The 14,960-nt window shown below is 30.5% G+C and overlaps 1 protein-coding gene across 1 annotated transcript; it reads left to right on the top strand.

Annotated features, from left to right (window-relative positions):
- The first annotated feature begins 106 nt into the window (after window positions 1–106).
- On the top strand, window positions 107–13,940 carry LOC134707932 (uricase-like). The gene is made up of 8 exons (XM_063568106.1): window positions 107–194; window positions 3,191–3,483; window positions 4,628–4,744; window positions 5,805–5,883; window positions 6,237–6,423; window positions 10,049–10,172; window positions 11,222–11,317; window positions 12,247–13,940. Exons 2-8 carry the CDS (start codon window positions 3,253–3,255, stop codon window positions 12,319–12,321), a joined length of 909 nt encoding a protein of 302 aa, XP_063424176.1. The 5' UTR covers window positions 107–194; window positions 3,191–3,252; the 3' UTR covers window positions 12,322–13,940.
- The last annotated feature ends 1,020 nt before the right edge of the window (window positions 13,941–14,960 follow it).

The following is a 14,960-nucleotide window of genomic DNA, read 5'->3' as shown; positions in this document are numbered from 1 at the left end:
TTTTGTATACAAAAAGTAAAATATTCCACGAAATAGGTTAAGCCGCCCATTTTGTTCTCCTTTTTGAATTGAAAAACTTTGGTACTGAGATGCATTCTTGTGTCAAGGACGAAACAGAAAGGGAGATAATTTTCCGTGTCCGTCATCACGTTGGACACTGACCTTGTTTTTGGGGTGATATAACTAAGCAAAATGTAAGTATTGCCAGGAATTTATCAAAAGGTATTGCAGATGTTTCAAATTTCACAGTACAACCAATTTTAAGTGATGACATTATTATATTCATAATGATTTTGTCTTCCAAAATAATTTTACCGTAGCTTAATTTGACATTTATGATTTATGCTTTAGATAAATTTATAAATCTAGTATCTAAGTAAGTATGATTTACTGAGTGCTTTTTCAGCAGTTTCTGTAGAAAACTTAGCCTATGGATTAAGTACTAAGAATATGTCCCACTTAGCACCCTACCCCTGTACAGCTGTAGTAGTCCAAATAATAGACGTATTTACACTTGTATGCAAATTTGTCCGCCATTACGTAAAATCACACAGGTTCCCGTAAACTTTGACATCATAATTTAAAATATTTGACGTCACAATTTAAAAGTGATTGTTGCTTGACGTCAAAGGGTGATTCGGAGTAGATCTAAGGTCATTTGGAGGCAAGATTCAGATAAATACCAAATGTGTAAATACGTTTATTATGACGTCTTGAAAGGCTACTATATTTTTTTTCTTTGACGCCTTACATGTAAGGCGTCAAAGAAAAAAATTATAATAGCCTTTCAAGACGTTATAATTATTTGGACTACAGCTGTAGTTGCTTTTGAAATATCGAAAAGAATAGTAGAGGGTAGTACTAGTAATGACGTTTACCACCAGGTGTCAAACTATCATTTTCGGCTACCATTAACGTCGGGTGTAAAACAGCCATTTGAGGCTACCATTAGGGTCAAATTGGTTAAATTGTTACTGTGATTCGCCAAATATCCTTAATGTAATAAATCGGAGGTCTCAAATATTTATTGTAAACGTTATCAAGAATTTGTATAGTAAGATATACAAATCCTTGATGTTAATTTTTAGAAAAAAATTGACTTGATTCCTCAAAATCTGCAGCCAATTTTCTTTTCATCTGAAAGAAAGTGAACATTTTATCATCTTGCATCAACAATTATTGTTCATAATAAAAGTCATTTAGCAAGATTTTTGATCATTTATATTCGTCATGAAGGTACCCCTATTACATGTACATGTATGACCCTTATGGTACTGGGCATATTGGGGTGAAACTGTGTATAAAAGCCTATTAATAGGATTATACACATACCAATATACATAATATTAATGTTCCTTCAGATCTGATTATTGTACTAACCACACTGAAAAACTCAGCATTGACGTTACCACAGGTGCTTGAGGACAGGATCCTGTATGAGCCCCATATAGTCCCTCCCCCCCTTTTTTTTAATTTTTTTTTTTATCATAAATCTCAGATTTTTCGATATATATCACTTATTTGTACCATATATATACAAATATACCATATTTATACTCTAAATATGCATGTTTACTATCAACGTGAATCTTGACTATAGAGCGAAGCGAAAGGTTGCCAACTTCGTTTCAAGAAATTAAGGCAATGGTCAGGAAAAAATGTTTTAAAATCTAATAAAATGTCTCTTACCGGTCTTATCAACGAGTACTTGCTGTTCCCATATAATTATCCTTATCGAATATCAATATCCAGACATAATATATTACTGTTTAAACACTTTTAATTAGTTTTTTCGCTTGCAGTGTTGCTGTTTTTTGGTCCATTCAACTTCAATCAACGGAAGTTACAAAACAACGACATCTGTGTGGTCTTCAGCTCAAAAAGGATAACTCCACATGAACACGCGGGAAATTAGATGAGTTCCGGGGTATATGCAGGGGTAGAAAACATACGAGAATTTCGAATGTAAACATTTCGAAAATCTCTTGACTTTTTCTACCCCGGAACTCATCTAATTTCCCGTGTATGGACCAAAAAACAGCAACACCGCAAGCGAAAAAACTAATTAAAAGTGTTTAAACAGTAATATATTATGTCTGGATATTGCTATTCGATAAGGATAATTATATGGGAACAGCAAAAAAAATTTAAAAAAAGGGGTGAGGGACTATATGGGGCTCTTACAGGATCCTGTCCTCAAGCACCTGTGGACGTTACAGCCCTAATACCAGCTTTAAAATTAGTGCAGAATAAGTTTTTTCTACACTTCCAAATGAAATAGGTTTTTCTCAAGATATGTTTTCATTATTATTCTTAAGTATTGTACAAAAATGCAAATTTCTAAATTTAAATGATATCTCTTATTTTCCCCTTATTTTTAGATTGAAATAATTAATTAATTGTTAGGCTGATTAATTCAACCCATTGAAATAATTAATTAATTGTTAGGCTGATTAATTCAACCCATTTCTATTTCAAAACAATTAAGCTCCTGCCTTTTCACGTGAAATTGACAATGATTGACGTTAAAATCAATAGTCTGTTGCAACAGCAAGGCATACTATTTTCACATAGTGCAGTTAACGCTATATGATTCTTTATAAACTTTGCAAAAATAGAGCACTTTTACTATAGAAGGACATTCTTACAGGAAGTATGATAATATGGAATAACATTATACATTAAGGGATTGAGAATTTAATAAAATCCCTTTTCAGGCTCTTTTAGTTGCACAGCAGCACTTGACTCTAATCTTAATTGACTTATTTTAATGTGGTCTTAATAAATAATAAATTAAGATCATGAAGATAAATGTTAATTTCAATTAATTTCAACTCTAATATGGTTTGATGAATAGTATACAAATTTATTATATAACAATGTGGCAGACATTGTTATTCAAACAGAGATAAATCATTATAATTATGTCTGCTTTATTTTCATACATGTCATAATACATCATTGTACATGAAATAGAAAAACTGGCATAATTTCTGAAGTTGAAATTAAGTATAATTGACATGCATCACAATAATATATATTTTTAAAATAAAATACTTGTATTCAGATTATATGACTGATATCAATGTACCTCTTGAGAAATAATTTGTCCATCATGAAACTTTTGAATTGTGGACAAAAACATGCTCAAGCATGGGTTCTGAAGCAATTTGTCTACTTTTTATTTCAGATCAGAGATTTTCAGCTTAGCTTGACAAATAATTTGTTCAGCTTTTAATTTCCGTTGAGAGAATGTCACAGTCAAGCTTAAAGACAGAGTTTGAGTTTAGTGGTTATGGTAAAAACTTTGTAAAAGTGCTACAACTAAGACGGGAAGGTAAAATACACTATGTGAAAGAAATAGAAGTCAGTACACAACTGACCCTTAATAACACAAAAGACTATATACATGGTGATAATTCTGACATCATTGCAACAGATTCACAGAAAAACACAGTATATGTTCTAGCTAGGCAACATGGAGTAAGTTTTAGGCCAAATAAAAATATATATGTGTGTTTCCAGTTACCCTACTTACCCAACTTTTTAATCCCTAAAATGGCCTATCCTAAAGTTTTTTTTGCCATTTGGCATTAAGCACTGTTGCAGTCAAAATGTTGCTCCCATAGAGTCAATCTAAAAATAAAATATATATATAATAATAAAAAAATCCCAACCTACCTACCCTAATTTTTTTTAAGATGGAACTGGAACCACACATACTATTTTATTTGGCCTTAGTATACTGTTATATTAGACATTTTAGAAATACTTTTACTACATGTATCTGATTATTGCAAAAACTGTGACCAGAAAGGTGTTTCAAAAATGCAAAGTCACATTAAAACTTGTATGGCATTCATGGCATTATGCATTTTGTATGCAGTATTTTCTTTAAACTGTAAAATAAGGAATTGCATAAGTTGAAATAATTTTGATTCTGGAGAATTGATAAGAAATATATAATGAAAACTAACCAACTTACCGAAATTAAGTTAGTGTGTTAGCCTTGCACACAGGGCTAAGGTTCATTAAACTTTTATCATTTTTTAATGCATTCATTTCCTGTAATCGTCTAAAAAATATTTCACTCTGTCAGACATGCATATTTTAATATGAATGTACATGTATTCGCATTATATATTTCTAGTCTATTATCATGATTATCTAGATTTTAATTTTTTTTCCCAGTTTAATTACTTGTTTAATCATTTATTTGGCATTTTGTCCAATATTTAAGAATCACAATCAAAATAGTCTAACTTTCAGAGAATATGTTATACCGTATAGCGGGTTATTTTCGCGGGTGTAAAATTTCGCGATTTTCATTGAACAAGGTATACGAAATATTTTGGCGGTTATTATTTTGGCGGATTAAAACCTTTTATTAATACCTTTGTAAGTACACTTTTAATTTGGCGGAATTTATTTTGGCGATTAAGTTCTGTCCGAGAAAAAAAGCGAAAATTTGCACCCCGCGAAAATAACCCGCTATACGGTATGTTATGTTAGGAATTTCACTTTCTATTATTGTTTTAAAAAAGGCATAAAAGACATATAATTTTTCATACACTTTGTTTAATATTTTCAATGAGTCTTGCAATTAAATTCTATATTTTTCTTTTAGATAGAGACCATTGAGAAGTTTGCTTTGACTATATCTGACCACTTTTTGAGGAAATATAGTCATGTTACCAATACTCAAATTTATATTGAAGAAGCACCATGGAAAAGAATATCTGTGGTAAATTGATATATTTGATGTAGCACATGACATGATGTTTTGTGGGTTCATAGCACACAACTCCCAATTTCCTGACCACTCAGTTAGAACCCAAGAACTGATAGATATTACCCCAAAACTCTATTTTATTAATTGTTTATTAAACCATTTCCACCATAACTTGACACATATTCAGTTTTTGGGTCAGGAAATCTGTTTACTGAAAAACATCACATTTATTTGTGGGAGTATACAAAAACAATATGGATATTTATACATAGAAAGGAATAACAAGCAACACCAAAAATAGTTCAACAGACCACATCATCCATTAAGAACAGATCTATCAAATAAGAAAACATACAAAGAGAAATAAGAATGAACACTTAGACCAGGTTTACTTGCTTTCAGATGGCCTGTAAAACCAATATTTCCTATCTTAACTGCAATTGTTATCGTAATTTTAAGTTAGCTATTGTGCACATGATGAGTTCATTGAACAAGGTATCAAAAGGTTGGTTATAAAATTCAACAGTTTAATTAGGTTATTTTGAAAACATCAATTATTAAAGAATTCATTTTTAACAATACAGATTGATTGATTGTTGGTTGTTTAATGTCCAGTGGCAATTCACAATACAGACGAGTTGACTTAGATTCTATAGGGAAACTACAATCATAAATAGTTAAGGTGGTACCTAACACTACAGGGAGATAACTCTGTAATATTAGCTAAACGTTTTAATTACGTTGCATTGTGAAGGGAATGTAAAGCTTCTCAATGATCAAAATTAGTGTTTGTCAAACTGCTATATAACCAGTGTAATTTTTCTGATAAAACTCTTGGTTTAATTTTTTTGATTTTTTTTATTTTTGTAAAAGGGTCAAAGTAAATACTTTGTCAAAATTTTATGAAAATTAAACGAGCCAAATTAATTTTAGGGAAAGTGTTGGGTACCACCTTAAGCTCTTACTTTATATTAAAATAAAAATAAAAACCATGTGGGAACATAATCCAAATTGTTTACATTTCTATTAAAAAGTACAGCAATAGTTTTTAACATGTTATTTATTTATACAGGATGGACAGGAGCATGTACATGCCTTTTTCTTCAGTAAGGAGGCTATAAGAAGGTGTGAAGTAACTCAGGAGAGGGGAGGTAATAACAACACTTGTCATATTTTTTATAGATGATACATATACTACCTTGATGTTGATATTTAGCCTGCATATTGAGTAAATTTGTAAAATGAAAGAAAACCATGTTATTTGGATTTAATTTACCAGATTGCTAAGTAACTAAATGCCTGTACCAAATTCAAATGCTTACAAAGTACACATTTTTCTATAGGCATGTATACAGACTTCACAAAATCAAATATACTTGAAAAAAAAATCTCAATCTACTGAAATTAGTTCCCATTTAAAAAAAAAACATCTCCATGAAATTGGTTAACATTAAAAAAACGTTTTATGCAATAAAACTACCCATCTCTTTATTGTATTTTAAAGGAAAACCATTGTTGAGATCAGGACTTAAAGAAATGAGGATCATGAAAACAACACAGTCAGCATTTAGAAAGTTTGTAGATGACGAATTCAGGACATTACCAGATGCAGATGATAGATTATTTTGTACTGTTGTAGATTCCTGGTGGTGGTATAATTCAGTAAACGGTGTAGACTTCACTAAGGTCTGGTAAGTTGTGGTATTATAGCTTGTAGGAGGGTTTGGATGGGGTTAAATGATTAATGCCCTTAAAAAATTAAGATAAGAGAATAACGGGCAAAACAAATGAAGATTAGAGAAAAAAGGGGGTAATTTTTTGAAGATTAGAGAAAAAAGGGATGAAAATTAAATGTTTACAGAATAACAGACCCCCATCCAGACCCTCTTGTGGTCAAAAGTTTATTATGAAATTATGTTTTTCATTCAAAAACTATTTTTAGTTGTGACAAACATTCTTATAAAACTGCATTTGATTTGCTTCAAGTTATATTTAAAGGATTGCTGTTTAAAAATATAGTAAGACAAGGGAATTAACTCAATGTTTACTGATAAACATTTTTACAATACACCTTAAACTGAGATAAAAGTAGTTCATGAACATAATCATGACATAATAATTATCAAATGAAGAAGCTAAAACCGGCCTTCAGTGCAGGATTTTACAAGACCCATTGTTGGCGTAGGGCTTGTTTTTGCTCTTTGATTAGATTGTTCTCTCTTTCAGATATTCAATGTTTCCATTCTTAATTTTACAATTTAAAAATGTCCAAATTACCGTATAGCGGGTAATTTTCGCGGGGTGTAAATTTTCGCTTATTTTCGCGGATAGAACATAATCGCCAAAATAAATTCCGCCAATTTAAAAGTGTACATGCAAAGGTATTGATAAAAGTTTCGAAACCGCAAAAATAATAACCCCAAAAATATTTCGTATACCTTATTCAATGAAAATCGCGAAATTTTACACCCGTGAAAATAACCCGCTATACAGTAATTCTAGTTGCTGTTTAAATTAGCTGACAATCTGGCAGTAAATTAAAAGTTAGTATATGTAAATCGTATTGCTGTTAAAAAAGGATTGCCCAATAAAAAGGACCAAGTGCCAAAGCTTGCAGCTGGAATATCACTGAATATGTTCTAGTTTAAACTCTGTTTCATACTTCTCTCATGGTCAGGCTACAACTAAAAAAATGCCCTTTATGCCCTTAGTATTGGACTTTTAACCAGGAAGACAGACAGACATGGTATAAATGTTTATGATTCCACTTTAAATTGTTCAAGAATCAAAGCAGATTGAAACAGCTATTAAAATATCATCAATTTATACTACAAATTAAACTATATACTGGAAAGAATACCTTTGTAGTACGCAGGTTTTTCACAATTTTGACTATCACAATAAAAATATACTTTTTGGGTTTATCATTAAAATCCTTTCCTAACATTTAATACTTTTTAATAATTATGTACTGCCAGATATGTTAAAAGCTTACAACATTTTTTATGGTCATGGAACACTGAATTTCTAAGGGCTTTGATTTTCGCAGTATCATCCCGATTTTCATCCCTCAACCCAAATCCCGATATCGGGATCATAAAACTAGTCTAAATCCTGATTTTCACCAAACATACCACAAAAAAATTATTGGTTACCAATTATGAAGTTTTTCTGATCAATTTTAAAAAATCTTTTATTTTACCTGGGGACATATTAACAAGTGAAATCAACAGTCACAACAGGTGTCATAATTTTTTGTTGTATGTAATCCGCGGTGCTTTGCTTTTGCGCCAATTGGCATTTCATTTGCGCCAAAAAAATCTTTCATTTGCGCCACAAACCATATTTCATTTGCGCCAATACTGAAACCTTTCATTTGCGCCAATTTTACAGGTAAATAGTAAGCCAAACCCTTTTTCAAAATAGACTTTTAATAATAAAGGCAGTTTTTGTTTGCATAATTAAATATGTTCCTCAGAAACCAGTCATCATAACACCTTACGAGTTATGTTATAAATGTGATCATAAAACATAATATAAAACATAAAAGAAAACCCTATACACTGGAGTAAATTAAAAAAACAGTTGTTAGCACTATACACTATGATTAAGTTATAAGTCTGTTCTGGCACAAAAAATGTAGGCGAAGTTCTTGATGTATTAATGTCTAAAAACTTCCACTCGTACATGCATACCATATTTTCTCCAAAAGATAGTTCTTTTTTTTCATTCTCCCATCTTCGACCTGCAGTCAATGTTAGTTGTTATTTTGGCTTCCAATATATTTTTTTTGTACACCTAAACGAGTTGTCTCCCTTTTTCAAACCATATGATAACCTATATGTGTGTTCATCACAAATACAGACTATTTCCTCTGTTTGTTTCTAAATTAACAACTGAATGTCTATCATGATATCTTAAACATGTGAACACTACACATAATTCAGTTTAAACCTTTATGACTCTCAGTTTTGTATCTGCAGAAAAAAAGTATAAATTCACTCAAGTATCTAGGGGAAATGTAGGAAATACTGTAGAGATAATTCTTTCGGAGCAATAAATATTTAACTTCTCCGTTGTATATTACCTGTATTACCTGTAAAATGGTGCAAATGAAGTTTTTATTTTATGGCGCAAATGAAATATAACCTTGTGGCGCAAATGAAAGATTGGATTTCTTAAATATTGGCGCCCGTAATCGGTTTACCTAATGGGTCACAACAATCCTCTAAATTAATTTGTAGACACAAATTAGGTTAGACTGGACAGTCTTGAAATCTGTTTAATTTTTTAAACCAGACATGTGTCTGTTGATTAAATATTGACGCCATTACGTATTCACTTCTACTGTGTTATTGTATAAGCCTCTGCCAGTAAGAGCACTTCTGGATACAAAGAAAGATAATTCAAATTATATCCATTTTCTCATTAATACTGATAAGACTAAATCAAAATCTGTATTCATCCTTCTAACCTTAGGACATGTATGTTAAGGTCTTTTGAGTCATGTTTCATAGATAAGAAGGTCTTTTGAGGGGGAAAAAGGGGGAGGTCTCCACTTTAAATGCTTTATTTTTAATGCCATTTTTTTCTATTAGCCATTTTTCTCTATTCTTCAGTTATTTTGTAAATTTTAAAATTAGTACAAGAATCATGCAAATAAAAGAAACCAAGGCTTACAAGCTCATCATTAGTATACCAAAAGAAAAAAAGAAGAGAAATGAGACTATTTTAGGAGTAAAAGACAATGCACACAGAAATGTCGCAAATATTGTAAACCTTAAAACTCTGGTCGGGCGCTAAATCCCCCATGGAGATTTTCAAAAGTTGGCAGGTCTGAAACTGAGAATTGATATATGAAACAGAATATTTATTAAACCAGTGACCAATGTTATGATCAGAATATTGTAAAACTATTGCTGATTATTTTTTTGTTTATTTCGTTTGAGAATGTCCCTTTTAGCAGCAATGTAGTTGACACTATCAAGCTAGCACACAATTTTAAATTTTGTCATCAATGCAGGATGCTTTGAACAATAACTGATGCGGAATGTGCTCAAGTATCTTATTTGTAAACATCAGATCCATAGACCATAGTATGTGTTAAACAGTTCATTTGTTATTATACAATGTTCGGACACTGCTAAAAGGATTAAAATAATAAACAACAAATTGTGACTTTGAAGGAGAGTTGTCTCATAGACACTTATACCACATCTTCTTATATCTATTAATCATATTCTTTTCCCAAAAGGGATACATAGAAGGACATGCTTTTTCAATTTAATGCAAAATCATTCATTGTGGTTTTTTCAGGGAAGGTATTAAAGGTATCGTTCTAGATACATTTGCTGGACCAGCAACAACTGGAGTTTTCTCCCCTTCAGTACAGAATACACTTCACTTAACAGTCAGAAATGTTTTATCAAAGATACCTCAGGTAAGTTAACATTCTTAAACCTTGCAGTGTTAAAAAAGTGGTATTGAACAGAAACCCTATAACTGTATTTTATAAATTTCGAAAAATAGAATACTTGTAATTCTGCATAAAGACAAGAGGAAATTAAAAAATAATAGGTATTAAGATATTAACAAATATAATACCTACCATGTTAAAATAAGCATAGAGCACAGCAGGATAGAATTATTTCGATTCTAATAGGAATATTTGAACTTTTTCAGCAAACCTAAAGAAGACGCTCAGAATGTCACCATTTTGATTTCATGACCCAAAAACGTTATAGAAAATCAGCAGTTTATCAATAAAAAAAGAATAGAAACATTTAAACTTACTTTAAGAATGTTTTTATTTAATTTCCTAGCGAGCAACACCAACAAAAATGTCCAATCTCTGGCGTTGTTCAAAATTCATCTGACATTGCAATTTTAATTGTGACGTCAATCAGGTGCAGCCCATGTTCTATTTAGATTAGAACATAACTTTGTACCCAAAGCTTAAGAAGAACTTCATACTAGAATTTGTATTTATATGACTTTTGACCAAAAAAATCCTTTAAAATTAGTGACCCACAAATAATAAAGAATACACAGTATCCCATTTAGACCTACTTGAGTTTTATAAAAAGTTTTATGAATATTCATGAGCAGAAGCCTATTTGTCCAATACAGAACCAGTCTACCATTTGACAAGGGGAAGTAGAATGTGTTAAACATGTTTAAGGTGGTACCTAACACTACAGGGAGATAACTCTGTAAAATCAGCTAAATGTTTTAATCACGTTATATTGTTATTGAACTATTAAGCTTCTCAATGATCAAAAGTTATGTTTGTCAAACTGCTATCTATCCAAAAAAAAATTTCCGATAAAACGCTTGGTTCAAATTTTTTTGAAATTTTTAGATTTTTTGTTAAAGTGTGAAAGTAGATAATTTTGTCAAAATTTTATGAAATTTATTCGAGTCAAATTAATTTTAGTCAAGGTGTTAGGTACCACCTTTATTACAGAATCAATTTTATATATTTTGTAGGTTGAGAAGATGGAGATTACACTACCAAATGTCCATTATTTTGGTATGGATTACAACAAATTCACAAAGATCAACCTTAAAGATTATAAAAATGAGGTATCTGATGAATCAATATATAACTATGTAATGTGAACACTTGCTCTAAGACAATACAGACTGATAATCAGTTATATGTTATAACTATTTTGATCTGAGCATCACTGATGAGTCTTATATAGACGAAACGCATGTCTGGCGTATTAAATTATAATCCTGGTACCTTTGATAACCAGTTGTCATCCTAAAAAAAGTAAATTTAAAGTTCAAAACCAAAAGTCATTTTACAAATGGCAAAATCAATAGCTCAAACACATCAAACAAATGGAAAGCAACTGGCATACAACTGATTTGTACAGGCAATTCCTTATGTAGAAAATGGTGGATAAAACATAGTTTTTATAGCAAACCTCTCACTTTTATGAGTTGCATGAAATTCTGTTATACTAACAACAATAAGTGAGTAAAACTAAAACACACAGACATAATAGGTGAACATTAATTCCTCCTAAAATTAACATTTTCACAACATATGAAGTGAACATTTTAAAATGATTGTTTTGGTTGATATATTTCTGTGATATTTAGAAAATAATGGACACAATTTGTGCAGAGAATTTACAGAGCTCAAATTATGTTAACAAAAAAGTTTAAAAGCAAAATTGTTTTGATTTTTTCTCTTTCTTTTCTTTGTGTTTACAACATCACTGTAAAACTGTGCCATTGCTTAAATTCACATTTCTGAAAGCCTTTCTATAGAAAACTTACATTTTCACTGGTATTTGATACCATGGGTTTTCCAAAGTCTGCATTCAACCTGATGGAAAATCTGTAATTCATTGAACATTTAAATTTGTGGTTCATCTTTATCCACAAAATCCACAAATATTGGTATCCATCGGAATTATAACCATTCCACAGTATTGTTTTTCTACAGCAACTGTCACCCACAAACAAAATGAACAATTAATTGATTATGTCCTTTCTAGGTATATATGCCAACAGACAAGCCATCAGGGAACATATCAGCAAGGATACAGAGATCACGATTATCAAAACTTTAAAGACAGATTTAAATGATTTATTTCAGACAATCTTAAGACTCAAAATTAAAATAGGACCAATATTTATAGAATTTTTTATAATTTAAAACAGTATGTAATGATTTTACTTTAGATCTGAACCTTTAGAATGTTATTGATTGAATTTCCTGTGTTTATATTGTGAAATTAGATTGTTACCTTTTTCTATATTGTGAAATTTGGTTACCTCTTAATATAAATAATGTTAGTCAAAATTTGAACTTTAGTAAAAGCATGGAAGGATATTTTGTTTACAATAATTTTAAAATTGTGAATTAACTTAACTGCCAGTATTTATATTTGTTATGATGGTATATTTGTTAGTAATTTTATTTTTCATATCTCAATATTTACGATTTTGTGAATTTGAAATATATGTATCAATAGTTGTATTGTGAAATTCAACTCTTCTTATTTATAACTTCTGAAAAAAAAACCATTTTAAGCATGCTCTACTAAAAGGGTAAATTTAAAAGTATGCTTTTTAAGAATCATAATTGACAATTGATAATTGGAGTGATAATTGGTATGTGTAAGGTGATATTCATTCCCATATTTGACATTAACAGCAACTGAATGTTAGGCAGACAACAAACAGTCATATGGCATGGAAACAAATATTTTTTTTTTCTTTTTTTTTTTTTACTTTTGCGTTTGTTTCATAGAAGGTAAAATACTCAGCATACATAATTTTTAGATGAGTCAAAAAAATACTTTGCTACTGTCTCATGGATAATTCTTTTTAATATTTTTAGATGTTTTGAATGATGCAGTTACTAGTCTCAATGTGCAATAAACAATACCACAATGAAAGAAAGTATTGTAGCTGAATGTCTTTGTGTTTGGTTTGTTTACATTATACATTTATGTGACTGTGCATGCTGACTAATATAATATTACAGTTTTTCATAATAATGATCATAATCTTAGGCAAATAATACACATTTTCATTCAACAGATGAGTATTAAATCGTAAAAGTTACTCTTTAAGATATGTATTTTATATGATCTTTCTTTGTTTTTGTAAACCTTTACGTATCTGTTAAGTATATATTTGTTATGTTTTGTTTCGTTTTATATGAACAATTACATTGTTCACTTGGAAATTATTTGTCAATTTTCAAATTTATTGGAGGAAGATTGAGTACTGGGTGAGAACCATCATCCTATAGCAAGAAAATCAGTGGTCGAGTGGTCTGGGCAGTCGAAATACTGTATCAATAGCGTGTCAACACTGAGGTTGTGATTTGGAATCCCACACTGTGTTAGTGAAGGTTCACTGATCTCCAGTTTTGATTGACTACGATTATCAATTTTCTAACTGAGTTTTTTTGGTTATCTCTTGGCACTCTGGCTTCCTCAACCAATAAAAACTGAAAGCCAGGAAATATTACAATAGTATTGAAAGTGGTTTGAAACACCAATCATTCTATCTAATCAGAGATGTGGAATATTTACAGAAGTGATTCTTTTGAATATAATGTTTTGTATATTGTTGTTTAAGAGATTAATACTAGCTTTACAATTTACCAGAATATGTCGACTCTTCAAAATGTATCAATATTCCAGAAGTGCTATTTTACTATTAAAAATATATTAGATTTTTGGTTTGTTTGTTATCAATGAATATCTTTTAAGGCCATCTATTGTTGGTACTCACAGTGGTAATCCAAAACCAACTACAAATCAAATCTGCCACCAAACCACAACTCCTTTGAAAAAATAAAACTACACAAAGACAAACGGTAAAGAAAAGGTAAAACAAAACAAAATGAACTCCAAAGAAATTCAAAAAGGAAAGTCCCTTATAAAATTGCAAAATCAAAAACTCAAGCACACCAAACAAATGGAAAACAACTGTCTTATTTCTAACTTTGTACAGGCAATGTAGAAATTGATGGATTAAACTTGAGACTGTTTTAAATAATCCCAATTTTTATTCAGATCTTATACAAACACTTTTTTTTAATGGTAAATTCTCACATTTTTTATACGACTGCAAACAAAATTTTGCGGTTGTATATTGGTATGACGTTGTCGTCGTCCAAAGACACATTGCTTTTCGCACTATAACTTTAGTTTAAGTAAATAGAAACCTATGAAATTTAAACACAAGATTTATGACCACAAAAGGAAGGTTGGGATTGATTTTGAGAGTTTTTGTCATAATAGTTTAGGAATTAGGGGCCAAATAAGCATTTTTCTTGGTTGTCGCACAATTACTTTAGTATAAGTTCATAGAAATCTTTGAAATTTAAACCCAAGGTTTATGAACTAAAAAGAAAGGTTGGGATTGATTTTGGGATTTTTGGTCCCAACAGTTTAGGAATTAAGGGCCAAAAAGTGGCCCAATAAGGATTTTTCTTGGTTTTCGCACCATAACTTTAGTATTTATAAGTAAATAGAAATCTATGAAATTTAAACACAGGTTTATGACCATAAAAGGAAGGTTGGGATTAATTTTGGGAGTTTTGGTCCCAACAGTTTAGGAATAAGGGGCCAAAGGTTTATTAATTTTTTTATTTCAAAATTTAAAGCTTTATTATAAGGTATTGGGGAAATTACGGATTTGGAAAAATAGTTGACAACCCCATGTCCTATGGTAAAGATTGTGTCCTCTC

The sequence above is a fragment of the Mytilus trossulus genome, chromosome 2, assembly GCF_036588685.1.
Source record: "Mytilus trossulus isolate FHL-02 chromosome 2, PNRI_Mtr1.1.1.hap1, whole genome shotgun sequence".
Classification (NCBI taxonomy): Eukaryota; Metazoa; Mollusca; class Bivalvia; order Mytilida; family Mytilidae; genus Mytilus; species Mytilus trossulus.
This window is presented reverse-complemented; position numbering and strand designations above follow the sequence as displayed.